Raw genomic sequence first — 26,096 nt, 5'->3', positions numbered from 1 at the left:
ACAAGCTGCTAAGATAGATTTTGGAGAAGAATAGTGCAATTCTAGACTTCAGCTAACTTAAATACATTGCCTATATTTTAATCAGAAACAAGCATTTACACCTCATACTAGAAGTGAAGTATCATCAGAAGGCATAATCTTGGGATTTTAACAACTATCCAGTGATTTTCTAGCTCAAGATTGTGCAAAATGCATCAACATAGGTATCACTGAAGATTCAAGTGATATTTACAGCAGACAACTAAACCTAGGAGCAAAATAATAACCTTTTATAAGAAACATATAACACAGATGCACTGTAAACTAAATAAAAACTTACTAGAAGTATGCCACCACTGTGGTTTTTCTCTGTTATGGAACCCAGACCTAAATAAACTGTTAAACACTTAGTGTAAAGGTATGCCAAACATTTCTCAGAACTTTCTTAAGGTCCCAACAAAGAATCAACCTTTTTTGCAAAATGAGGCCTAGGTTAAATATTTTATTTGGCTCCTCAAGATGGACTGAGAAGTTGGGCACTAGCTCCAGATCAGTTCTTGGACTCACATCAAACATTACCCTGTCATTTATCCAGTCAGTCAAAACAATGTTTTCCATCTAGACCTTTAATGTTTATGTCCTGAAAAACTGCTAATTGAATCCAGTTCTTGAAATTCATTTTTTAATCTATACCATCTAATTTCGAGATAATGAACAGAAAAGATAAGTACTATACAATGATCACAGAATTAATCCTATAAATATTCAAGCCAGAACAGAAGACTGCTAGTTTCATACAGCCAAAGAAAATTAAGATTAAATAGCATTTGTCAGTTCGAGAATAAACTTTTAAAAACACTGGATATACAGATTCTTTTAATTCCAAACAGTTTTAGAATTCAAGAGCCCTCAAACTACTTTTCCAATCAAAAAGGGTAATCAAAACCACGCAGAACACTTAAAACTATTCCTAGGCAAGAACTGACAACATGTCAGCTGAATTAATAAAATTCAGTGTTTTTCTTAAACATGTAAAGCTTCCTTACAACAAATGACCTTATGTGAAACAACTCACAATTAGCTAAAGCATAAAATACCTCAAACCTTTTTAACTCAAGAAATAGGCCGATATTTCATATAAACTTCCAAGTAACAGAACTGGTACTCAGCAACTGCAAGAGCTGCTAACCCTGGAATAGTCCCTAGAAAGACAATTTTGCCAGTGTCTCGTGCTCTGCATATTCCCTTCCTAAAATATAAGATGACAAAAAACTCAGAAACGTTCCTTAAGATTGTACCTGCTTCTTTTGGGGATTGACCACACAACTAAAACTCCATATGTAAAACTACTGCCTATTTCTTGCTCACAATCACACTCCCTATAACATACTTATATTGTCACAGACACAGTTTCATTACATGCTTAAACCTTAATAAAAATAAAATAAATATGAAACAAAATAGAACACAAAATCCAAAGGTGAAAGAGACAACTCCCTAAATGGTACTTTCCATGCTTTTACAGAAGGCTACAGACCATTTTTAATGTTCCAAAGATAAGCAAGTCTGAGCACTCACTGCTCAGGAAAAAAGTATTAAGGCACTGCATCAATAAAGCAATAACCTGAAGAGAAAGCTACAAAACACTCTGTAAAAACAAGGCAGCACTGTTCCATGCATCAGTCCCAGCTATGCTTATTTTAAAGAGTTGTATTTCTAAGTGTAATATATAGACACTCACAAATCTCCATGAAAACTAGATTACAAATTTAGTCCAAGTATTTCCAAGGTAAAACATAAGCAGATACATTTTACTTTCCCTGTAAAAACAACATACAAATAAGTATGAAAACACCTCTCTTTATTAGGCATTAAACTGGAAATATTTCTCATGCACCTAAAGTAAATATATGAACCCGTTTAGTATTTTTAAAAACATTTGTTTTGCAAGCTGATTAAATACACTACATGCAGAGAAGAGTATTTACAGTGTTATCTAATATTTTCTAATCGCTTACCTTCATGCACTGACACTTTAGAATACAAAATATCGTTTATGTGCTGGGGGACTTACAATACTTTGAACTAGCTCTTTTCTTTAGTCTCCTGTTTTTTTTTTTTTTAAGAAAGCTCCAGCAGAACTTCCAAGATTTTTTTCTCTAAACCTATTTACCTGGGTTCTTATACAGAAAATAACATACTTTTAAGTATTTAAAAACAACTCATTTTCCTTCCTAGCATGCAGGTGAACAGTTTTTATGCTATTTTAAAATATTAGAGGTCAAGTGGTCTTCTGAAAGAGGGCAGCATAAGGCACTTCACCAAACGAACTGTGTACAATCTTAACTGAGGAAGTTGGTTTAAAAAAAAAAAAAAAAAACAACAAACAAAGAGATCAAAACAAAGAGTGTGACAGTTTCTTTCGAGTTTACACTGAGAAGAGGAAGGGAAAATAAAAGTTGGGGTGCGGAGAAACAGGAGAAGGTGCCCAGTGCCTGAAGTTCACACCGGCCGGCTCCCCCACGCCTGGGGATCCCCGGCCGGCTGCGGGGGGCCCGGCCCGGCCCGGGCCCGGCGGGGAGGGCGGGCGGCACCACCGCCCCGCAGCCCGCAAAGACATGTTGTTCCGGAGGCGCGGACCCCTCGGCGGGGCAGGGAGGCGAGGGGAGGGAAGAGCTCACCGTCTCCTTCCCTCCTTCCCCCCCGCTCTCCTCCCGAGGCCTGAGGGACTCCTCCGGCCCCAGGTTCAACCTCAAAGACACATGGAGGGAGCCCGCTCCCGCCCCTCCAGCTGGGCTCTCCTCGCCCCGCTCCCCCGGGAGGCCGGGCTTCGCGCCCCCCGAGACCCCGCTGCTCCTCGCTTCCTCCGTCCCTTCCCTCCCCCCTGCCCGGCCGGCGCCCGACCAGCCCCGCCGGCGGCGGGCGGGCGGCGGCAGGCCCCGGCGGAGCCTGCCCGCTGAGCCTCACCTGTCAGTCGCAGCTTGACGGGCCCGTTCCGCCGGGCCCCTTGGTTGGACATGTCCCCGGCCGCTCCGCGGGCTCGGCGCTGCCTTGCCCGGGGCTCCCCCTGCCTCTGGGTCCGGGAAGGGAGACGGGGGGAGGGGAGGCGCTAATGGAGTCGGGCTGGGCGCTCAGGGCAGCGGCGGCCGCCGGAGGAGGAGGAGAAGCCCGGATGTGCCCAGCGTCGCCATGAGCGGGGCCGGGGCCGAGGAGGAGGCGGAGGAGGAGACGCGCGGCCGCCTTCCCCGCTTCCCTTCCCTCCGCTTCCCCGCCCCCTCGCCCGGAGCCCGGGCGGCGAGCACAACAAAGCCGGGGACGGAGCCACACGGCGGGCGGACAGACGGCCGCCTCGCCTCGCCTCGCCTTCCCTCCCCTCCCCTCGGCCCGGCCTGCCCCCGGGGGAGGCCGCCTGCCCGCCCGCCCCCCGCGCACCCCGCCGGGTGGGGGGGGGGGCCGCGGCGCCTCCCGCGGCCGTTTCCCGCCCCGCCTCGGGGTCTGCCCGGGGATGCTGAAGGGGGAACCGCGTCAGGTGGTGTCGAGGCTTGGGGTCCTCCTGGGGAGAGCTGGGGGGTCAGGAACGGCGGGGGTGAATTGCCATGGCTGAGAGGAGGGGAGCGGGAGACGGGGAGGAAGATGACAGTGAAGTTGGGGGGGGGGGGGGGGGCTGGGACAGGAGAATCAAAGGTAGAAATGGGAAAAGACCATACGGGTGAGAACTCAAAGCCGGGCTGAAGTGTGTGTAGTGACGCTCAGGAGTGCTTCTGATCCAGGGGGGTATTTTGCACGGATGGGGTGTGACAGACTGGCCGTGGAAACTGTTAAACTTTGGACCGATTCACTTCTTATCTGCGCTCTGTAGAAATCAGCAGCCCAGTTCTGTGAGCTGCCATTCTCAAAATAATAATAATAAAAAAAAGCCTTGCATCCACGGCGTGTGGCCTAATTTAACTCCCATCCCGGAGGAAAGGTGACTCTTTCCAGAGTTTTCCCAGCACTGCAGCACACTTCCCATGAGGGGAGCTCCACGCTGCAGCAGAGTCACGGGCAGCTTTCTGCAGGGTCAAAGGGGCCTCTGAAGGGTGGGAAAAGCTCCCAGAAAAGCAACGAAGATTGCCACAGTAAAGTTTACCTTAGAAGACTGAGCTAATAAACCACACACCTATTCTTAGTAACAACCTTACTAATATTCTGGACTCATTCGGTCGTGTCATTGCACTGGCTTCTTCCTGTTGAGGCAACCTGTAAAGTATTATCATGTGGGTAGTCATAGATTAGGATCCAGCCTACGGATCAGGATCCAAACATGGGATGAAAAGATGACCTGTGCTTCACAGAGTTTATAATGTAGCTTCTACACTGCCCAGGAGGTTTACTTTCTGAAGTTACGAACACAGAACTGAGCTATAAGCATGTCTGGAGTGGTCCCATCTTGACAGAGCTCAGAGGTTGGGCCTCATTACGTCAAATCCAGGGTGAGGAACAGATTTTTTCCCACTGAAGGCCTTGGAAGTGGCATGTGGTTCTCAAAGCTTTCCTCCCTTAAAATGAGACCCCTCCCCACAGCGGGTGTGTGCGGACTCACATCTCCTTCCTCCCAAAGTGTGTCTTAAGCACCAGGTTCTTCCAGGTGGAAATTTTCAATGCTTCCCGCTGTGGTGGTACTGCTGTTCCAATGTCACTTGAGGAGTCCTGGGATCAGGATCTGGGGTCCCTTCCTCACACAGGACTGCGTCTGCTGCCTGTGCAATTGCCTGTTTAACACAAAGCTAGCAAGTGTTAGAAACAAACGTTTCTTTACAGCATAGACAGAGCACAAGAGAAAATGCGGATTCATTGCTTAGCCACTATTTCAAGCAAAGAGAATTTGAAACAAGTAAGTCTAAACTTCATTTACTGTAAAATACAGACACAATGTATCTGCTGATTTTATGGCTTATATGCTGCACTGAAACACTGAAAAAGTTACTTTATAATAGTTACGTAAATTCACACACACCTCAAAGACATTCCAGGTGTCCTGATTCCTGCATTAAAAAAAAAGAAGAAAAATCAGCCTTCATAATTGAAGGTCATACTATTAAAGTTTCAATCTGTCACAAATTCACATAGCCAGGTCATTACCCTTTTCTAAAACCAACTATATAAAGCAAATGGCTGATGGTTCGCAAATATTGCAACATTACCTGGCCACTGCTGAACTGAATAGAAAAACAAAATAAAAAGCCACTTTTCACATACTTAACATATTTCTAGGTTACTCAGATTTTTCCTAACGTGATGATTATTTGTTTCTGGATTCTTGCCGTGCACTCTGGACCCAGCATTCAATAATTCTGATATAATTTGACAAAAGTATTTAATGTTATGTTAAACATAGTACTCTTGCTACATGATCTTTTTCTAATGGATAACTAGTGTGTCAGACATTAATTGCAATGCCAATATTTAAAAAAAAAAACTATTGGGATTAAATATAGTATTTCATTGCTCAGTAGGTATATGAACATTTTAAAGCTTTCATTAAAAGTGTTTTTTAAAGGTCACGAACTATAATTAGTTTCATACCACTTTTCAGAAAGCAACTTGCTGAACTATAAATTTTTCTGAGATTTTTGGACAGGCTGCTCACCTTTCAGTGAAAATACTGTGATACATTGCAAGTGTTAGAGCGTTAATTGACAGTTCGTGCATTTGGGTCACTATATAAAGTGCACTGGCTGCAAGATTGCTGCTACTGCCATGCATTTTTTTCAAATATGTTCAATATTTGATTGCATTTATTTTTAAATAACCTACATGACTTGAGCTTTTTTACTAATACATCCAAAATGCATCAGTGACACATAAGAAAGTCCTATACAGTAGGTATGTATTTAGTAGGGTGAGAGAAGAGGGGCTTTAGCTCTCATTAGCACCTGCAGGCATGGTATGTGTCCCATTTAGGTCAGGACTATGTCCTCTCTTGACTAACATAGGTAGAAATGACCTAGATCAGGTTGCACTTGGACAGGCAAATGCACCAGATGCAAACTGCTCGCTTCTTCCCTTCTGGCTTTGTGTAAGCATTACGACGACTGCACCTTGGATGTCCTTCAGATGCTTCTGCCCATCGTATCTCCCAATTCTGTAGGGAGATCAGGGTTTTTATTCATTGCTCCCCTTCACTGAGTAGAATTGCCAAGCAGAATTTAGGACGAGCAGCTCTGTGAGGGACCTGTCCAAGATCTGCAGTGAGCAGAGGTCGGGAAGCCTTGCAACGCGCCTAGAACTGCAGCGAATATAGGAGACCAAAGACACTGACACTACCTGATGATTGAAAGTGCTACTTTTCCAACAAAAGAATTCCACATGAATGTTATGATCCAGAGTTTCTTGTGCCAGTGCTATCCCCCAAGTTCTCAAAATATTCTCAGATTAATGGAACAGATATCTTGCTGATCCTGCTTTAGGTTTTGAAGCCAACAGTTTACAGGAAATTTTGTCTTTATGCAGTTCCATTTCAAGGGTGAGAAGAGGTTTCATGCTTTACAGTGCTGATCTTGGGAGATAAGCAAGCAAATATCATCATTAACTGCTGACAAGTGATCCGTGTTTCACTCTAGGCTGATATCATTGAGCAACAAATCCTTTCAAGATGAGGTAGCTAGCTCAGATCCGGAGGGAAGGGAGTGCCTTGCATCACCCCGCAGCTCACTTTTGGATGACAGCCTCGCTGCTGGACTCAGGAGGGAGTCCCATCCAGCCTTCTTCAGCCAGAAGTTAGCAACTGAGGCAGTCCCAAAGGTTGGAGGAAATGTATAGAAAAGGGGTAAGCTCAGGGATCTTTAGGACACCGACAGGGTTGTAGAGTCCTAAGGACAAAATAATTTAATGGTTGGTATCATATTAGTGAAACTTTTGAAGAAGTACTTAGAAATACAAAAACTTCTTTTGTTCTATGGCTGCACAAAAAAGAGCTTTGATTTCTTGAATTTCCCAATAGGAAGAAAAAGAAGGCTTTGCATTCACAGATATTTCTCAAAGGATTTAGTGGTTTTGGACACTGGGAAATGTGAACAAACGTCTTTAACCAAATAGTGTTCATTTTCAGAAGAGGGTAGTTGTAGTTAATTTTTTGGAGGTGAGGTCCTCTCCATCTTTAGAAATGGAAGAGTACACTGGAAACTCATTCCTCAGCATGTGGTATGTGTTCAAAGCAAATCAACATTTAAGAATTACATTCCATTTCTTTCTGTATAGAGGTTTAATCACACCACATTCCTTCAGCAGTAATGAGAGCTGGCTGGTGTTATATCACATTCTTCCCCAGCTTCTGTGATGATATCAAGAAAGCAAGAGAGTTCTGCCCCTATTATTAAGCTTTTGTAAGTAAATTGAAAGGTTAAAACTATTTTTCCTGAGACAATTTTTAAAAATAAAGATATTTAAAATTATCTGGATTGTATTTCTTTCTACTAGTCGTCATTTAGTAAATTTCCCAGAGCCTGTCATGGCTGAATTATAGACACCACCACTAGAGATCATGGAGTTAAAGACAGAGTTGATCAGAAGAGAATGACACCTCCATTTCCTTTTTCTCTATGATGTATTTCCATTGTATGTGCAACTGTTAATGCTAAATGCTTATTTTTGCCACCTAATGGTGTAGTTCTGAGAAAAGTATTACAGCAGTGTACAACTAGGCAACTCCAATAAGATTTAAATTTATCAGGTCTAATTTTATCTGAAAAGTAATAAATCTGAAATACTTGCAAAAGTCTGTTCCCTTTCTTATCACATCAATATTTTTCTTTTTTTGGTAAAGCTTTGTTAGATAAAAAAAGAGAAATGAACAAAAAAAAAGAAATTGTGAAAAATTATGAACATTTATACCACCAGTGTTCCCTGCCTCTCTCTTAATTTGCCTGATTAACTCATTTCCTTTCAAAGCATTCCTATTTATCACTTTGCAAAACATCATTTTAAAGATGCCTTGGTTTGTTTGCCTGCCATGTACTTTTCACTAGCATGTACTCTCTGTCCCACGCCAATTTCCACCATTAACAGCAAGGGTCTTCAAAGCAAGGACTTCCTCTTATCGTGTTAATGCAGTGCCTAATAACAACTAGGCCTTATCTAAGTTGATGTCCCAACACACTGCTCAGTAAAATCTAGTCATTAGGCTAGATTAGCAGGCTTGACCTGCTCCATCAACATCTTTGTTTGCAACAGGCATCATTCTCTTAGCCTGACTCTTTGGCACAGGTTTTTCTTCTAATCCTTCTCTAATCCAATCATAACTTCTTACTGTAGCAAAAGTACTTCCTAAATTCATTGCAGATCCATCACATTTTTGTCCTGTTCCTGAATGGAATTCTGTCCTCCGTGAGGCTTTCTGTTACCTTCCCTGCTGCTCTTCTGCACAAAAGGATCAAACTCTACTGAAGTCATGTGTAAATTGCTTCTGCATTTCAGGAAGAAAGACCAGGAATAGATAGTTTCACTTTGTACAAGATTCCTTATTTCCCTTTGCAGATCATGAAAATTATCGGACTGGAGCATTGTTTGCATTGCTGGTGAACTAAAACTACATTAAAGTATTCAGATGCACATGCTTAAATATCTGGTTTAACTCTGGCACCGTTACTACTCAGGGACAAACAGAGTTAACCCAGCAATGGAAGACATACCTATCAGAGTTATATGATGAAGAAACATGTCTAGACAGGGGCTCTGGCTCTCACTAAGACTCCCTTTGGCATGCAGAGACAATGTTTATGCAAGAGGTCAAGATTCAATCCATTTCTCAAGCTGGAGCTTGAGATGAAGCTTTTCAGGAGAAGAAACTAGGAAGGAAATCCCCACCCATATGCTGGCTACTGAAAAAGGGGACAGAAGCTTGGAGCAGCAGACACCATAGCCCTCTGAGACAGGATGTGTCTTGGGGAAATGATGTGTCTCTGAAGGGAAATGACTGCAGCTGTGGCTACAAAAAAAATGCATGAGCTCCCATATCACAGGATTTTCCAGTGGTTAGTCACTAAGATAACTCCTAAGTCCGTCCATCCAGAACAGATTAGTAACTGATGCATAGATATTCCATGCAGTTCTTCAGCCATGTTATTTCCTTATCATGTCCTGCAGGACAGCACTATCCTAATGCAACTTTAGAAGAAGAAGAAGAAGAAAAAAGGCAGATTTTAAAGAGACAGGCATTAAACACAGAATAAATAGATGCATTGCATTGCATTTTATTACTAGCCAGAGGCTAAAATTCACTTTCTGACAGAGGTAACACTATCGTGAGAAACCATATCCTGGCGCTTGGGCAAAAGACTGGAGATTACGCCCGTGTTCCAGCCCCAGCCCCGTTGTTTAGCTCAAGTCAACACTGTTCTCTGCTGTTGGATGTACAGTGTCTTACAACCCATAGCCCAATGACAGGCTTTGCATACCATTTTTAACAGCCCAGCACAAAGGGCAGAGCCTAGCTTCAGTCTTTAAGCATAGTGAAGTATGTTAGGCCTAAAATATTTTCCCTGATTTGCCTTACATTCACAATCAATGGGGAAGCTCGCTCAAAGTATAAACCAGATCTTCAAAAGTCCTGGGCCAGAAAGAAGGTTTCTTTCTGAAAAATGTTTCCTTTATTCTTCCATGATTTCCACTTATTTATCCATAAAATACTGTTGATAATACAATTTCTTTACCAGGCTCTTGGACAACTGGCTTTGTCAAGTGCTTTGAGAGCTACAGGCTAAGTATTCCAACTGAAATTACTAAGGTTTCCTGAAGAACCACATGTTCCCTCGTGCAACTGCTCTGCAGGACTTTCTCATGTTGCTTTGTGAATGAAGCAACTGTAGAATATCATCCTTAGATTTATTTGGCTGATACAAATAGACCTTACAGAATAACAGTTAGAAACAGTCTCCTCTGAGTGACATGTATCAAGAATTTACTTTACTACTATACTACAACATCTGTCTCCAGATATTGTCTGATTCAGCTTGACACAGTGTGTATTTGTCCCAGTGGTATGCAGCTTAGACAAATGAAGTGTTATTAGGAAGACTGTCAGCCCAAACAAGTATTTAAGAGAGCTGACATACAGCACTGTTTTCGACCAAGCCATATTATTTAGCCACTAAAAGAATACCAAACCTTCTTTAATCTTTCTTATCCCCCGTGGCCCAGCATCAATTTGAAATAACAATTCTGTTGTCTGCAAAAGATGAGCTGTAAAATCTCCTATATTGTAAGTCTCTCTGAGTCTTAATTATGCTGATGCTGAGAGCAGGGTGCCACTGACAGTGATGCCAAAAGCTGACTCAGTCCTGCTGCTATAAATTCACCCCTTAGACACTGTTGATCAACAGTGATACATTGGAAGGTAGCTGCCATGTTAAATCAATCTCTCGGTCTGCCTAGTTAACATCCTGCTTGGGCCACAGCCACTATTTAATGCTTTGGAAGAAATAAAAAATGTTCTATGATGCACCTTCCATCCACGCAGCCAAGGAAAGCAGAGATGCTTTCCTGACTCTCAAAAAACCCTAGAACATTATCTGATAAGCCTTAATACTTTGGCATAATTAGCTTGTTCTTATTGGCCATCGTTACTTATCTAGATATTCAGGGATTAAAACCTCATGTTTCTAGCTTTACAGAATTCCACACGTCAGGGGTTAAGATGAGGTTTTCAAGAGGACCAATTTATCCCATTCCAATCTGTTGCAGGGACTGCAGCTATTATAGGCAAATAGTGATATAGACAGGCAACGAGGCTGGCAACAGACTCCTCTGCCTACCTGATGCTGGCGTCTCAGGGCAGTGTAAACCACTTAAAACAGCCCTTACCCAGTAGTTCTGATTTTCTGTTTCTTCAAGCAAGTGGAAGTTTTTCCATGTGTCTCATACAAGTTACTTCCAAAGATTTCCATTCAAGAGACAAGATTAATTCCAGGACATCTATCAAATTATAACAATATTGCATACTTCTACAGGTAATTGAATCTGCAAGGTTCAAAGACAAAAATAGCTAACAAAACCTTAACCCCACAACATGATTATTTTCTGCCATGGGGAAGCAACCACTAAGATTCAGAATGAGCTGTCTTAAAGTGTGCATACCACATATATTCACATAGTTTTGTGAATTACTGAAAAGAACCCAGGCTAAATGGCTTTGGAAGCACTCTGCTTTGTCTTACATTAACAAGTCTGTAGACATAAACACGCTATGTGAAAACTAAATCTATAAATAAGATCAATCATGACGCAAAAGCATTTGTAGGTTCAATAAACACAACAATCTCTTTTTTTACTCCAATTCCTAACACTTTCTGAACTGCAGACATACCTAACCCATCCACAATCTGTACTAGATTCTTTTCTGTTAAAAGAAAGCACAATCACCCACAAGTCCGCTGTGAAATCAATTTGAGAAGATTTAAGATAACTTTATCTCTAAAATTATTTCATTCTAAAAATTATAAAGCAAGGTTGCATGCCAGATAAGAACAGCACAGATATTTAAGTAGGTTAGTGGGTCTAGTGAAGTGCTAAAAGTAACCTAAAGCAAAATCTGTCACCATGTGTCTTGAATCATTCTTTTATTCCACTCTTGAAACCCTTTAAAATAGAACTGGAGGAAAGGTGGGTTTTTTCTTTTCTTTTTAGCAGTAGAATTCAGGGGCAATATGTCTAATTAGGCAATATGTCTAATAAAAGATGTGAGGTCTTTGTTCTGCAATCAGATGTAATCTTGCAAGCAGATACATCGAGCCCCTGTATGCCTATGTACTCATTCACTGACTGCAAAATTTGGGGTTTTTCAGCAAATGTCATCTCTCATTTGTTCTGCAAAGTGCCTTGCACAGTTTGGTTGCTACAAATTTAACAAACATTTGGATTATATAGCTAGAAAGACTTTATGTTCCAATTTGAGCCTAATACACGGTTGGCTATGAGGAAGTAGGCTTTCAGTTTAGTTAAAAATTTTTTTGGGGGGGTTTTTTGGTCGTGTTTATTCCTGTTTTTTTTTTTGTTTGTAACTATGGCACACTGAATTCTGTTGACAGCTGCAAATCTGCTGTGCAATATAGCAGATCAAATTTTGTATTTTGCAGCAGTAAGATATCTGCATATGCTATTGGTTATGATGAACAGAAAAGTTTTTAAAGGTAGTCTGGACAAGAGCTGGTTGCAGGAGTGGGCTAATCTTCTAATTTTTCTTAAGTAATTTCTAGGATTATTTGCTATTAAAATTGGTTTGATTAGAAATTATTAGATCCCCATTGTCAGTCTTCCTCAATCGCCTGTTTTTCCTTTCTGACTTAATTTAAATCTCACACAGTTGTTATCATTCCTCCTCTACTTACGTTTTCCTTTTCTAATCCATGTCTGGCCACAGACTGCAGGTATTGATATGTACTTAAGTACAGATGGGGTAATAGCTTCAATTTTAGGAACTATATAAAACAATCTTTCTACACAGAAGAAAGATTCCTGCTTAATTCAAGGCAAACTTTGCAAAGCAGTTCTTCAGAAATGGAATGTGGATGTCCTGTCTGTCCCATCCCCCCCATCTTTATTTTCCTATATTGTTAATGTTCTCTCTATTGTAAGTTATATGGACTGCAGCAATGGGTTTTTTAGCCATTAGGGGAAAGGAAATGACATATGGAGAGAATTCAAGTCCCTCCTCATTCCTAGAGAGTCTATCCAGAAAGTTAGTATGCTGAGCTCCGTCCAAGTGTCGTTTCCTGCTCAGAATTGGGAAGGGGAGCTGGGGGTGGGAGGAGAGATGAATACGTAACATTAAATTGCTGCTTCTGATTAACAGCAACATTCTGCAAATGATTTCACAGTATTGCTTTGAACAGAATTGAACCTCTGCAGCCCAAATATGTGTAGCAATCCACTGATGAAAGAGCTATTTTTACATCTGTTTCATATAGTGGGTAAAAATGAAGTGATTTGGATGGTGGAAATGTGCCTTGGAGATTATTCAAGATTTTCTGATAACTTTGTACATCCAATCTTCCACATGCCCACAGAGCATTATTACATACTCCTGGTATTATAGCTATTTTACCACTGTGAACCTGTACACAAAGCAATCTGTTACAGATAACAAATTAGGCAGCTTTCCACTCTTTCTTTTTTTTAATATATATATATCTTTATATATCTAAAAATCACACCTTCAAAAGATGACCCCATGATTTTCATTTCACATTGCAATGCAAATTGAGAAAGATAGGAAATGAAGTAGAATGCTTCCTCATTATATTGCCTCTTTTGTTGAACTCATAGATGTAATCCAGCCTCTTCTGCAGTGACATCAGTGCCATTGATTTTGCTTTTAGTATGTCAGTCAATTGAAACTCCTTTCCTGATGTATGATTTATACATCACTTCTGGATTTGGCCCGTTGCTTTATTTAAATGATTAGCACAACATTTTAATGTGGTCAAGCAAGTTCTGCTTAAGAATTAACAGGATTTTTCTCCACCCTGCTTTAATTTTTCTCTCCTCTCCTCATCCTTTTAAATCCCGACTTCACTTCCCTCCCACTAATGACACTCCCTAGGGCAGTGGGTGAACTGCAACCTGGAAACAGGCCATGGCTCTTCCATGAAATCTTCTGGCTTCTGCGGAAGAGCGTCCATTTCCTGGAGCCAGTCTGAGACAGACAGTGCTCCGCAGTCAGAAACAGGACTGGAATCCAGTGACCCTTATTCCATATGAAGTGCTACAAAACTCACAGCAAGTCAATTCTTTCTTAGCTGCTTACATGCTGAGTTTCTGCCTGACTCATATCAGTGCCATGCCGTGGATCAATAGGAAGGAAGCGTTTTCCAAAAACAATGAACAACTTTGCACATTTGTAGCTTGAGTGTTCTTGTAAATGCTTTTTTTCTGAAATTTGCAATTGGTTTGGGTACACCTCTCCCAACCTTAGGAGGGGTCACCTAATTCTCTCTTAGACTTTTCTCCTAACACGTTCCCCTGAAGGTGAGTCAAGCTTAAGTTTTTAGCTCAGACCAAAGGGTTAATGCGTTTCCTATTAGGTTTTAAGTGAAAGTCCCAACATTTTCCTCTATAGGCCAAATATCATCAGTCACAATTAACCTTCATTAATTACTTCTGTTTTAATAACAGTACTTTCCCCAAATTGCACACACTCCCAAAGTTTAGACCTGCACTTAAACGTTATGTCATACCTTGTCACAAGAGAGATTCAATACTCCTGGCATAATCCTACATTCAGCAAAAGGAGAATTGTGACCAGAGGTGCCATAGGTTAACTAGAGGAATGGACATCCCAGGCTCCAGGTTAATTCTGCCAGCTACTTTCTGAATGTCTGTGGATAACTTTCTTGTATCTCAGTTTGCTCTGCTGTAAAATAGATTTAGAAACAGAAGCGATCTGTGAAATATTGTTGGCTAGTGAATTCCTTTTCCTATAAACTTACAGCTGTTCCTTTTTGCCGATATACCACTGTAGTTCTGTGCAATTTAAATCATTCTGTATAGAGTAGCAGGAAGCAGCTTCACTTAAGAGAATATTTCAGTCTAAATCACAGGGAAATAAAGAATAGATTTCTCCTAATTTAACCATTTCTAGCTTTTCCACAGTTTAAACTGTTCTTCCTGTAGCTGAAAGTGAACAGACGCGCTATTGAACAACAGGACGGCAAAGCCTCTGCTCTTCTTTCAGAGCCTAGCATCTTTGGAAACAACAAGTGGAAGCAATCACACAGGCAGCATCGGCTAGCATCAGAATTTCAGAGGTGGTTACGTTTGCTGAGATCTTAGACTGAAATCTTGCCATCACTCCACAGATAAAATAGCATTAGCAACAACTGCATTCCAAGCCAGTTGATGTCAGCGGGGGTCTGTTATTGTTGCTCTCAGCACAGAGGAGCTGGCAGACTGACACATAGGCCACCAGACATTTATTCCAGCCCTTGTCCTGAATTAGGCATTTGCCAAATAAAGAAGACTAGCTCTTAAATCTGGCTGGGCAACACAAAAAAAACCCCAAACAAGCCCCAACCAACAAACCAAGAACCGGGAGCAATAACAATTCTCCTCTCCCTTTTTGCTCCTACCACTTTTTTTAAGCTAGAGACGCAGCCTAATGGGTGACTGTGATCCTAACTTCAGAAATAGTTTGCATTTTCTTAGAATAAGGAGTGACTCACCCCAGTCACTTACTCATAATCACTGTAGATTGTTGCATGTGGAAATACGTGCTGCCAAGAACAGGGCTCATTGGTGGACAGGCTGAACACATTTTTCTTGGATAAAAACAAAGTCTTGGTCCCCAGAAAGTTAATTATTAAGCCACTGAGCTGTCAGGCATTTAGAGAAGAATTTGCAGTGTTCTATTATTAACTCAATATATTAGATAATTCTGAAACAAGTACTTCAGGAAAAAAAGTAGAGATAACACTATTCAACAAGTGTTCTGCATTTTCATCCCTTTTACTATATACAGAGACAGAAAAGTCAAATTAACTGCATATATGCTAAAAAGCAATTAAAGCAAGGAGTTGTGTTTTAAAGTAACAGTACCCTGACATACCATTTTTAAAAGATTATGCCTTAAATTCAATATTTAATCTGGTTATATACTCGGGAATTAGCACACAGATGTTTTCTGTAACTACAAGAGGTGCCCCAATGGATTTTATCTCAGTATTTTCTTAATAGGAAAACAAAGTACATCATACCCGAGTGGTCCAGGCTGGATGAAACTCCACATCAACTTCTTAGAAGCAATCGAGACTGTGAGGTTGCCTGTAGCACCCTCTACCGAAAGATGTGATATTTTACAGAGTTAGAAAACTAAAATTACTCAGGAATTCTGAATTCTGTTTCACAAGTCATTGTATCATTACCCTTATAGACCCACAAACATAAAGTATGCAGAAGCAATGATTTAATTTATGAAAGCTGACGTCACATAATTGCTTTTATATAGGTTAATTCTTTCAGTTCTCTAGTTACAGAGAAAATAATGATTTTATAACTGATGCTTTTAGGTCAGTTGGACGCTTGACAACAAAGCAAAGGACACACGAGGCTTCAGTGCAGATGCATAAAAGCCCTATTTGGTTGTTTTTTTCCCCCCAGAATATTAAAGGCTTCGGCATTGCAAGGCAGATGGTTCTTTCCACGGGTACTGCTAGGATAATACCAGAATCTGGTCCCAAGGGCGTTGCAGTATCTGTGGCGTTAGACTTGCTTTCTGCTCCTCAGTCTGGCACTGTCTACAGCTTCCTCTGCAGGTGCTGGGTGCCACCTGCAGTCCCTCCCATTAGTACAGAAGGCAGGCAGGGCTGGGAACCCGCCGCAGCCACAGTTCAGTCTCACCCTTCGTTTGGCAGCACAGGCATGGAGACGGGTGGTTAGTAACACTGACATCGACTTCTCAAGCAGAAGATGCAATAGGGTTACAATAGCCGTTGGTCTGACTGTCTTTAAAGACTCCTGTAGTAAAGCTTATTACTTACTGCAGCTTTGTTTTGGGGCAAAGAAAAAACAGTTGAAGTGGTACAGGCAAAAAAGTATGAAGTCATCATTAATCAGTTCAGGATATTGTGATTTTTGCAAGACAATATCTTTTGTGACAGGTAAAATCTGCAACCCTCTCTTGATACACCACTGACAGCAATGTAAGCATCTCTAAGGCCATGTTCCGAGCTGGATGGAGGGACTCACATGGCTCAAATAGCCCAGCAGAAGTATGCTTATGCAGGCCAGTTCACAAGTGATTGCTCTGCAGGAACCATTATTGCTGCTAACCATAAGAAGATATGAATGTATATGCAGTCAAATTGTCTGCTACCTTTTGTAACATTATCACTATCCAGCCGTACCTAAGATCCAAGCAAGTGGCTTGCACAGAGAAGTCACGTCAGTCCATACGTAGATCATCAGCCTCCAGTTAGGGCGAGTACCATTTTTACAAGCAAGTGTGAAATAGGTAGTAGTAGACTTGCAGCACAATAATGGAAGTGAGAGTGACATCTTCTATATTAGCAATGACTCATTTAAAGAAGTCTTGAGTAGCAGTGTATGAGAAAGGTAATCTAGGTTTAGAAAGAGCGTCCCTTTAAGATCAGGTATTCTTAATGAAGAATTTAAAGAGTTACACCCAATCCACTTACATATGCACATGCACTTTAAAATAGACTTCACAGCACACAACAAGCAGACTAATGCACAAGACCAAGTCAGATTCTTTCATCAGGTTTACTTAACAGAATACAAGGGGTTTTTTGTTTTGTATTTACTTGGATTTTTTTATTCCCCACCCCCCCATAAAGGCAGAAGCAAAGCCTATGGGAACCCTGGGAGAATTGCCTACACATTTGATTTTTCCCTTACCTTTTATTAATAATTGAAGTGACATACTATGTTTCAAATACGTCATGCTTATGAAAAATCTAAGCATGAAAAACTGACCTCTCCTGCGCCATCATAAGAGCTAGAGGAGCTCAGCTCAGAGAGCTAAGGCAATAGAGGTAGGGAGTCCTGGGACATTCCAGTTAATGAAATAGCTCAATCCAAGTTTTTCCAAAAAGCTGGAAAACAGGACTACAGTTCTTCTCCACCCACTACCTCCCTCCCCCCTCAAACCGCACCCTGCACAGCCACCTTTAGAGACAGAGTAGGTTGCTGTAAATAATGATTTTAGAAGTAAAGGGACAGTAGATTCCAAGACAAGGCCTTCGTTTTTGCTCTCTAGAGCAGGCAACCGCTTCAAAGCATTTCCTATGCTCTATGCTAAGGCTACCTGAACATACTTACAATTGGTTTAACTGCTGTACTTACCCCTCCTCCACACTATTACTTACAGTTAAGTAGTGCTACTACAGTCTTTAAATATTTCTCCAAAAGGCAGAAGATAGTTTAGCTCAGTTATGAACAGGGTAGAACGAATCAGATTTCTGTAAGAGATATCTAGAGAGAAGCAGCAATTCGTTTGCTCTGCAGCAATAGAAGGCTGCTATACGCAGAAGTCAGAGCCTGGGGTGACCAAGCTGTTTTAAAACCACCATCTTCAGAATTGAATCTCTCACAGTTTAGACCCACATTCTTGCCATTATACATTTTTGATTAAGTATACTCACCATATCAGTCACCTTTTAAGAGAGCAGTTGACACAGTTCAATTTGATGTATTGATATCACTTTATTGAACTTCAAATATAAATCCTTTTTAAAAGCCTACTCAGTGTATGATTACAGCAATAGGTTATGGAGAATGTAATAGATCACGAAGAGGTTTGCAGAGTAGTAGCTCATGCTTTGCGAGAAGCCTGTATGGACCACGTGCATTCTTATCCCTGACAGGGACAGTCGGAGCCAGAACGAGAACAAGTATTTACAAGTATATCTCAGAAGGAATGAAGTTTACAGTTAGAAATTCACATAATATGTACAGTTTTGAACTGTTCAAGTATGTTTCAGTTGAACAAAGTGCTAAAGGTCACATAAAAAAACACAGTAAAAACAAGAGGAACTACTAAGACAAAGAGGTGGCAGTCATTTTGTGCCAAACGACTTGTAGGTGGTTGCAGTATATGCAAGATCTAGAAGCTGAAAGTATCTGGAGTATTGCCCTGAATTTGGAAAGTGTAGCTGGCAGCAGTAGATTCTGGTACAACATTTTGGTCTTCCTCCTCCTAGAAGGAAAAGAAAAGAGTTTTGAAAAACAGTAGCATTCTAACCTAGTAATCAGTGCTAGAATAGAAAATAAGAGGGGGGGGGGGGGGGGGGGGAATCATTCTGCAGCCACTTACTTCTGCTGAGAAGTATTTCTCAATCAGGGTGGATGAGGCTTTGTACACTTGTTCGTTTTCATGTGACTGGAGAGCTTCAATTTTGTCCAGACCCCCACACTCCTCAATCATGAGACAAAGTTTTTCAGTCTCATTAATCTTCTCAGCAGCCTGCAAGAGATGAGCACGGAATAACTTCAGGAAAGAGTTATGGCACCAACTACTAGAGAACCATTAGCAACAACCTGGACAACGATCGAGTATACTGCATCCACATACCAAGAAGATATTAGAAATAGCATCCAGGATAACTAGCACAGTTTTGCTGTCTTTAGCCGAGAGGAGATTCAGTAGAGGCTCAACAACACCAGCCTGAACAAGATACACGATCTGGTCAATTGTTCCACCACTTGTGTAGTTAGTCACAGCCCACACAGCTTCCTTTTGGGATTTGAAATCCCCCTGTGAAGGTAAAAGCATGGTATTTGAACATAGATAGTAGTAGTAACAGCAAAAGCCTCAATGTAGCAAATATAGTTTTTGTTTACCTTCCTCAGAATACCAATAAGATAAGGTACAAGACCATGGTCTACAACTCGCTGAATCTGATCCTGACGTCCAGCAGTGATGTTGGACATTGTCCACGCTGCTTCTTTCTGAATGTTGTTTTTATGATGAGAAAGCAGACTTGGAAAGACAGATAGTGCTCCCGAGTCAATAACAATCTGTGTCTGCTCATCAGTACCAGTGACAATATTCCCTATGGCTCTTAATGAAGGAGTCTGAAACAAATATGAAAACAGTACTTTAGAAAACTGGTGTCATCTAATCTGTGCTTGAACAAATACAGCCATACTTGATGCCCCTCTGCTCTAGTCTTCCCAGTTAACAGCATGATATGCTATGTACTGAGGAGCTTTAAGCTCCTCATTAGCATTACATATGCAAACATTAAGCATGCTAAGACTGCACTCCTTGCAAGGCCAATCTGCAAACAACTACCCATGACATAGCTTAGGAAAACTATCTCCTAAGTACTAATGCAGTTTTATTATACTACAATTACAGTGTGCACAGAGGCCACTTCCAAACACTGTCCCTAGAATTTAGATTTGCAACAGTAGTTTAGAGTTAAAAGCAAGCTTTAAGGATGTTGACTGTTGTGCTGGCCTGTGTGTTAAATCCAAATGGTTATGTAAAGAAGCTTGATAGTCATCAACAGCAATAGTCTATGCCTCATGTGGGGCAGTCTCCAGGCAAGATAGAAGCTCAAGTCTTATCTACGCAAAACCTGGAACAAGCATCAGATTCATGTATGAAAAGAACCATTCAGTTACATGGACACTATTCTAACTGCAGTTTTATTCGTGACTCAAATCAAGCAACAGCAATCTGTATGTCTGATAGCTTACCATTATTGGCAGTTCACTGCATCCCAGGAGTTTCACAAGTTGTGGTACCAATCCAGTTTTCACTACAACTTCTATCCTGTCATTGGAACCATCTGTTAGATAGGAAAGTGCCCAGCATGTGTCTGCTAACACCTCATGATCATCATGGTGCAAGAGCCGAACTAGAGTTGGAAGAATCTGCTCAATAGCTTCTATGGGTGGTGCAGGATTCTTATTACGACACAGGTTTGAGAGGGTCCAGGTAACATTGCGTAAATATCCAGACTGCAAGAGTTGAAATAAATGGTTAGCAACTGTTTAGTTACTTGAGCTCTCTTACTCACTTGTTCGTAATTGTAACTTGGATCATACTGCACACTTACAGCCAGAGAAGAGAGATCAGGAACAGCTAGTAGACTCAGCAGCGGCTCAATTGCACCAAATTTAATAACCAGATCTCTGTAGGCAGAACCGTCCCCTGAGAAAACAAGAAAAATAACCAGGTGAAGCCAGAATAGAGGGACATGTGCATACAGTGTCATTATATGTTAGAGGATGAATTCTTCTACTGCTTAAGAAGGGCTAGATAAAATAAGAAGAAATAACAGGACAAAAGGACTACTACCATGGTTAAGTCATACATATGACAAGCATGTGTTTTTCTAATCAAGCCACTGAGCTTAAATTTTTTTCTGTTGGAAGAAGAGGTAATTTAGCATATGTTTTCTATACAGCTTTTCTCAGAGTTTATAACTAAGCAGGGACTTGCGTGTTTCTTTGAAAACATATCTAAACCCTACCACTAGAACAGAGCTCTTCCCGTAATATGGGACTTCAAACGCATTATAATCATTGGTTGCGTGATTGGGTTCTATAGTATAATGCTGATGGAATGTCAAAGTTTGACTGAATTCTTCTATTGCAAGGTACAAAAAGTACCTTATAATTGAGTTGAAAAAAAATTCTAAGGAAAAACTTTAAGAACACTCCAATCAAACAAGGCTTTTATTGAGCCCATTTTCTCTGTGTGAAGATTCACTATTCTCTGTAAGGCACAGCTGTTGGAAACCATAATAATACAGCAAATACAATATTTAACTATATTATTAATTTTGACCAGTTGTTTTTTTTTTTTTTAAGAATGGGATCCAACACTGGCAGATCAAGTAAACCTGAAAAGTGCATGAGAAACTTCAGTATATAATACTTTCACATCAGTAGCTGTTTCAAAGCAAGGAATATTGGCCATAACATACACAATTATGCGAGGCACCTGCTTCTTCCCTTCCCCCTTCTAGTCACACACAGAGCAGAGCTCATTGATAAGTCACAAAAACATCAAGTGAGATATGTGACAAAGCCCTGTGTTGTAGCATGGTTATATAGCGCTATCAAAACTGAGCTGAAATATGGAAGCAATTCACATAACACAACCCACAGGTTGCCAGGTATTGCATGAGACATCTTATACCAGGTCTGAAGATAAAGAATTGTCTGTAGCATACTCTACATTGCAGAGCATGTCTTTACTTGAAAACCATTAAGGCAGAGTTCCCAAGAAGCTCAGCATGCTGCATGACATGTCAGTAGTAATGTCTTCCTATTTTAAATAAGGGAACAGGTCTGAAATAGAATTGTGTAGCATATTGACATACCTGCAATATTTCCTAATGCCCACACAGCCTGTTCACTGATGTGAGTATGGGGAGAGGCCAGTAGTGAAATAAAGGCTGGAATAGCCCCTCCATCTACTACTGCCTTTGTTTGTTCCGACGTGCCAGAAGCAATGTTGGTAAGTGCCCAGGCAGATTCAAACTGAATAGGACTACAGTCTGCTCTACCCAAGAAGGAGACAAATTTTGGAATCAAACCAGCCCGAATTATGTTGTCTATTGGGGGCTGCTTCTCTCTCGAAAGGAGTTTCCTAAGGAAGAAGACAAACAGAAAGCATTATTTTTGCCTGCAGAGACCTGAACAACAGATTAAACAGTCTAAGAAGATCCATATTTGAAAAAGAAAAGGTTTAGCATTGTCTTAACATTCAGGGAAGGCAACGCAACACGACATGAAGGAGAAATACAGACAAGCTGAACACTAGCTTCCTAAACCTCTGTTAACATTGGTTTTGGCATGTCTTCACTATATGAGAGGTTCTGTTCAGAATCTGAAATAAAGCAGACCTGCAAGAGTCACAACACATCTGAATTGCTAGAGGTTTCTCAGTAGAGAGGTTAATGACTGCCAGAAGCAGCACTGCAGCAATACACAAGCTTGCTAAAGATGATTTTAGATTTAGAAGGAGAAAGAAAGCTTGGCATACTTCCAACTCCAGTCATCTTGCTGTTCGCATTACGGTAGATCACTGCACTCAAATATTGTAGTTAAGTGTTAACACAGTTTAAAGATATCTTATTTTGCTACAAAGGGTTTATTATTATTAGTCCTACAACTCTAAGATGGACTCCTGTTTATTTTGCCACCTCAAAACCACTAGAAAGAATTACTACTTCCTAGTAAAATGTTCAGGCACTTTAAACACTCAAAAGCCACATGGTTTCAATAAAATTATGACTAAGTTAAGTGTACCTAAGCATTGTATATAAGGTCAACTCAGGTGTTTGTTGAAATACTGTCTGATAAGAAGAGCCATAGCTGCTGTCGTAAGCAGATACTTAGGCTCATAAGCCATTTCTTTTACCTTGCCTGGTTACTGGCTTGCACAGCTGAATTGATTACCTCTACATGCCTTACCTGGCAGCTTGAGTAGCCTGTAGCTGAAGCTCCATATTATTACTATTAACTCCTTTGACTATTTCTTCAACTGACCAGTGTGCTGAAACCTGTACAATAAAGAGTTACATGAATGCTTTGTTGGGAGAGGCATGTGTCTTCCTGACCACAGAGGCCTTCTATACAATACTATGAACAGACTCCCATTTACAACCACTTCCTTTATTAAAAGATTATACCACTACGTGATACTCCAAAATCTCATCAGCTACAGCTTTATCTACAGTTATCTGAACTACTGAAAGCTCTTTTTAAAATCAAGTGCTTCACACGACTGTTACACTAGGCTTAATCACAACTGGCTAAGCTACCTACATTTTAAGAGCGTTGTCCATTAGAGTTGGTAATATAGACTTAAGTCGGTAATGTATATGTAGTAGTGCTTTCCCCCACACGAGAAGGAATTCATACTAGCGTGGCTGCATGAGCTTATATTGCAAGACCTCTAAGCGTGCCTGTTCTGACTACCTACTTACCTGATTGCTCCTGTTTTCCTGAAGGGGAGAAGTAGCATCATCTGGTAAAGTGCTAACATTTCTTCTTTTAAGCATCTGGTCATCTTTCTTAGCTTTCCTCAGCTCTACATTGACTTCAATACGCCGCCTTCTCATTTCCTAGAGGATATACATTCATAGTAAGGTCTTGGCTTTTACAACTCATGTTTAAAGAGATGATGGCTAGCTAAAGTACTAATTGCATCAGAATACTCACAGTAGTATCCTTTCCTTTGTTCTTGAATCTGTTCAATCGAGCTGCTGCTGTATTGGTATTCTCATTAGTAGACATCTTGCTTATTAGATTTTTGAGAGAGACAGATAAAAACAAACCTGAAAACAGAGCAAATAATAAACAGCAAGTTTACTCCACAAGACTTAAATCTAAGAACTGGGATCAATACTTGAGAATGAGACACACTTGTCCATATTAGATACAATAACAACCTCTGACTTGATCAAAGATACTAGTAACATAACAGATGTCTCTTTAAACACCTAGATGTTACAGCAAGCTCTAGCATTAACACAAAAGCAGCAGACACACATACATTGTTTTAAGACACTTCCAGCCACACACATTATCAGTCATTGTTTTTAGGAGCAAGATTGATCTTCCTTCCCATAGACAGTGCACATACTTTTAAATACTATTTTCACTGTGCCATATAGGTATATGGCACAGGCACCCCGTCCAGTCCCACCCCGACCCCTTTTGATAGAAACAGTGACATCTCGTACTGGGAAGGGCCCCCCGGGGGGGCTTGCTGTGCTGGTGCAGCCAGCAGCACATAGTAGCAGCTACACTGGTAACGATGCAGACCCCTGCGCCTTGGCCAGCTCCAAGGTGACCCACTGCATAAGGACCGGCTTCATTTCGGCCACAACTCAGCCGGAGCACATAGCCCGCTCTCAGACGCGCCATCCCTGTCAGCCCTATTCCATGCAGTGGCCTGCGACCACCGCAGATACGGGAGGCTCCCTCCGGAGCCTTTCGGGTAGGTCCTGCCGGCCTGCCCTACCACCGACGGAGCCTAGTCCCTTCTGACAGACCAGTGCACGGCCAGCACCCCCGCTACCCCCGCTGCCCCCCGCTCCCCGTCCCTTCCCGCCCCCGCGGCCGGGCACCTCCGCCGCGGACTCCGCGCACAAACCACCACCGCTGCCGCCCTCCTCCTGCCGCCGCCGTGCCGCTCCCAGCCCGCGAGCACGCTGCCACTACCCCCGGCCGCTCCAGGCGGGATTTAAATTTCCCGCGCCCTCGCCCTGCCATTGGCCAGTTCGAGCGATAGCAACCTTCTGATTGGCCAGTTTGAAATGCAGCTCGTCTCGCGATGAAGGGGAACGAATCTCCACCGTGCTCCCGGAAGAGCAGACCAGGCGTCACGTAGTCAAATACCCGTCCCCCGCCTCAACACTACAACTCCCGGCATTCAACGCGCAGGGACAGCGCCGGGAAGACTGCGGCGCTCCCGCCTCAGCGGCTCGCCGGGAGGCGGCGCATGGCATGCCGGGACTTGTAGTTTCACAGGGCGCCGGCGCTGCTGAGGGCCACCCGGGGAGCGAGAGCGGGATGGCCGGGGGCGGCTTGCACCCCTGGGTGAGGGGGGAACAGGGAGATTTTCAGGCTCTGAGCGGTTTGCGGCAGTAACACGCCATTCCCTCACATACAGCCTGATTTCTACCTCAGTGACCATCAGGTCACCGCAGGCTTTTCCTGTGACTCTCGTGTTGTCTCCTAGAAAAGTGGTGCACGGGAATTTAAAGACAACAGGATGGGAGATTGCAGTTGAAAGCAATTCAACAGCAATCAGGACAGATCAAAACGAAATCATACAGAACGACAAAAAAAGTATGCCCGCCCTTGCGGCATGTCCAGAAAATCGACGGATTTGGGATTGTTTCAGATGGGTTTGGCCTATCTACAAGGGATGGAATACAAAAGAACAACACCCAGTTTCACAGGAGATGTAATTCAAACCATAAAACCTGGGGGAAAAACATGACTCTGCCAGCAACTCGGGCATTTTAACATCTACAATGTGCAATTCAGGGTAGAGAAGCGTCAGAGATGCACATTGATACATCTGTGCGTTAAACCATTACCTTAAGCCATTTATACTGATCTGTAGATGCACACAGTAGTTGACAAAGATGTATGCAGAGGAGGAGGAATTACCAGTGACATTCTACATAGCTGATTTTGGGCCTTACAGTTCTGAGCTTCACAAAAAACCCAACACAATAGCATTTAAGCAAGAGCAGGGAAGTCAAGAGAAGAGAAAGCACAGCAGTCACAAATGGAGATACTGAAAAGGACTAGTTTGACAGAAAAAAAGGCAGCTCAAAAGTAGAAATCGAGGTAAAACACCTGGCGTACAGAAGGATCGGAGGGCCACCGTGAAGAAAGTCCGCCGGGTCATAAATCGCGGAGTGTGCGGTCTGGAGCAGCGTAACCTGGACGAAGGAGACAAGGAGAGTGCAGGGATGGGTGTTCCTGGGCAGGGAGAGGGCTGTCGGTGGAGACTTGAGGTGGCTGCGTACGAGGTGCTGCAGGCCGGTATGGGGTCAACATGTCTTGGGGTGGGAGGGAGGTGTCACAGCGTGAAAGGCTGTTATCAGTACAGGAAAGCGACGAACAGAGAGGTGGAGGGCGGCTGG

The 26,096-nt window shown here is 42.0% G+C and overlaps 2 protein-coding genes across 2 annotated transcripts in view; both read right to left on the bottom strand.

Moving 5' to 3' along the window:
• Nucleotides 1-3,006, bottom strand: part of SMURF2 (SMAD specific E3 ubiquitin protein ligase 2) — a 63,850-nt gene extending 60,844 nt beyond the window's left edge. Inside the window, exon 1 of the mRNA XM_050908588.1 lies at nt 2,947-3,006. Within this exon, the coding sequence (XP_050764545.1) occupies nt 2,947-2,998 (52 nt within the window). The 5' untranslated portion in view covers nt 2,999-3,006. The remainder of the gene's footprint in view (nt 1-2,946) is intronic.
• A 15,151-nt stretch (nt 3,007-18,157) lies between these two features.
• KPNA2 (karyopherin subunit alpha 2) lies at nt 18,158-24,609 on the bottom strand. The gene is made up of 11 exons (XM_050908591.1): nt 24,564-24,609; nt 23,653-23,768; nt 23,418-23,555; nt 22,903-22,991; nt 21,807-22,075; nt 20,535-20,629; nt 20,173-20,436; nt 19,309-19,542; nt 19,040-19,222; nt 18,782-18,931; nt 18,158-18,664 (listed from the first exon to the last, which is right to left on the bottom strand). Exons 2-11 carry the CDS (start codon nt 23,725-23,727, stop codon nt 18,572-18,574), a joined length of 1,590 nt encoding a protein of 529 aa, XP_050764548.1. The 5' UTR covers nt 23,728-23,768; nt 24,564-24,609; the 3' UTR covers nt 18,158-18,571.
• Nucleotides 24,610-26,096: the final 1,487 nt, after the last annotated feature.

Source organism: Gymnogyps californianus, chromosome 19 (assembly GCF_018139145.2).
Source record: "Gymnogyps californianus isolate 813 chromosome 19, ASM1813914v2, whole genome shotgun sequence".
NCBI lineage: Eukaryota > Metazoa > Chordata > Aves > Accipitriformes > Cathartidae > Gymnogyps > Gymnogyps californianus.
The sequence above is the reverse complement of the archived record's forward strand: the minus strand, read 5'-3'. Positions and strand labels throughout refer to the sequence as shown.

What these genes read in the sequence shown, in the direction of transcription:
- KPNA2 (XM_050908591.1), bottom strand. Translation starts at nt 23,727, where the DNA reads ATGTCTACTAATGAGAATACCAATACAGCAGCAGCTCGATTGAACAGA. An exon ending in CTGATCTCTCTTCTCTGGCT is followed by an intron (nt 20,437 to 20,534) that starts GTAAGTGTGCAG and finishes CAACTCTTGCAG; the next exon opens with TCTGGATATTTACGCAATGT. An exon ending in TTATTGGTATTCTGAGGAAG is followed by an intron (nt 19,223 to 19,308) that starts GTAAACAAAAAC and finishes TTACCTTCACAG; the next exon opens with GGGGATTTCAAATCCCAAAA.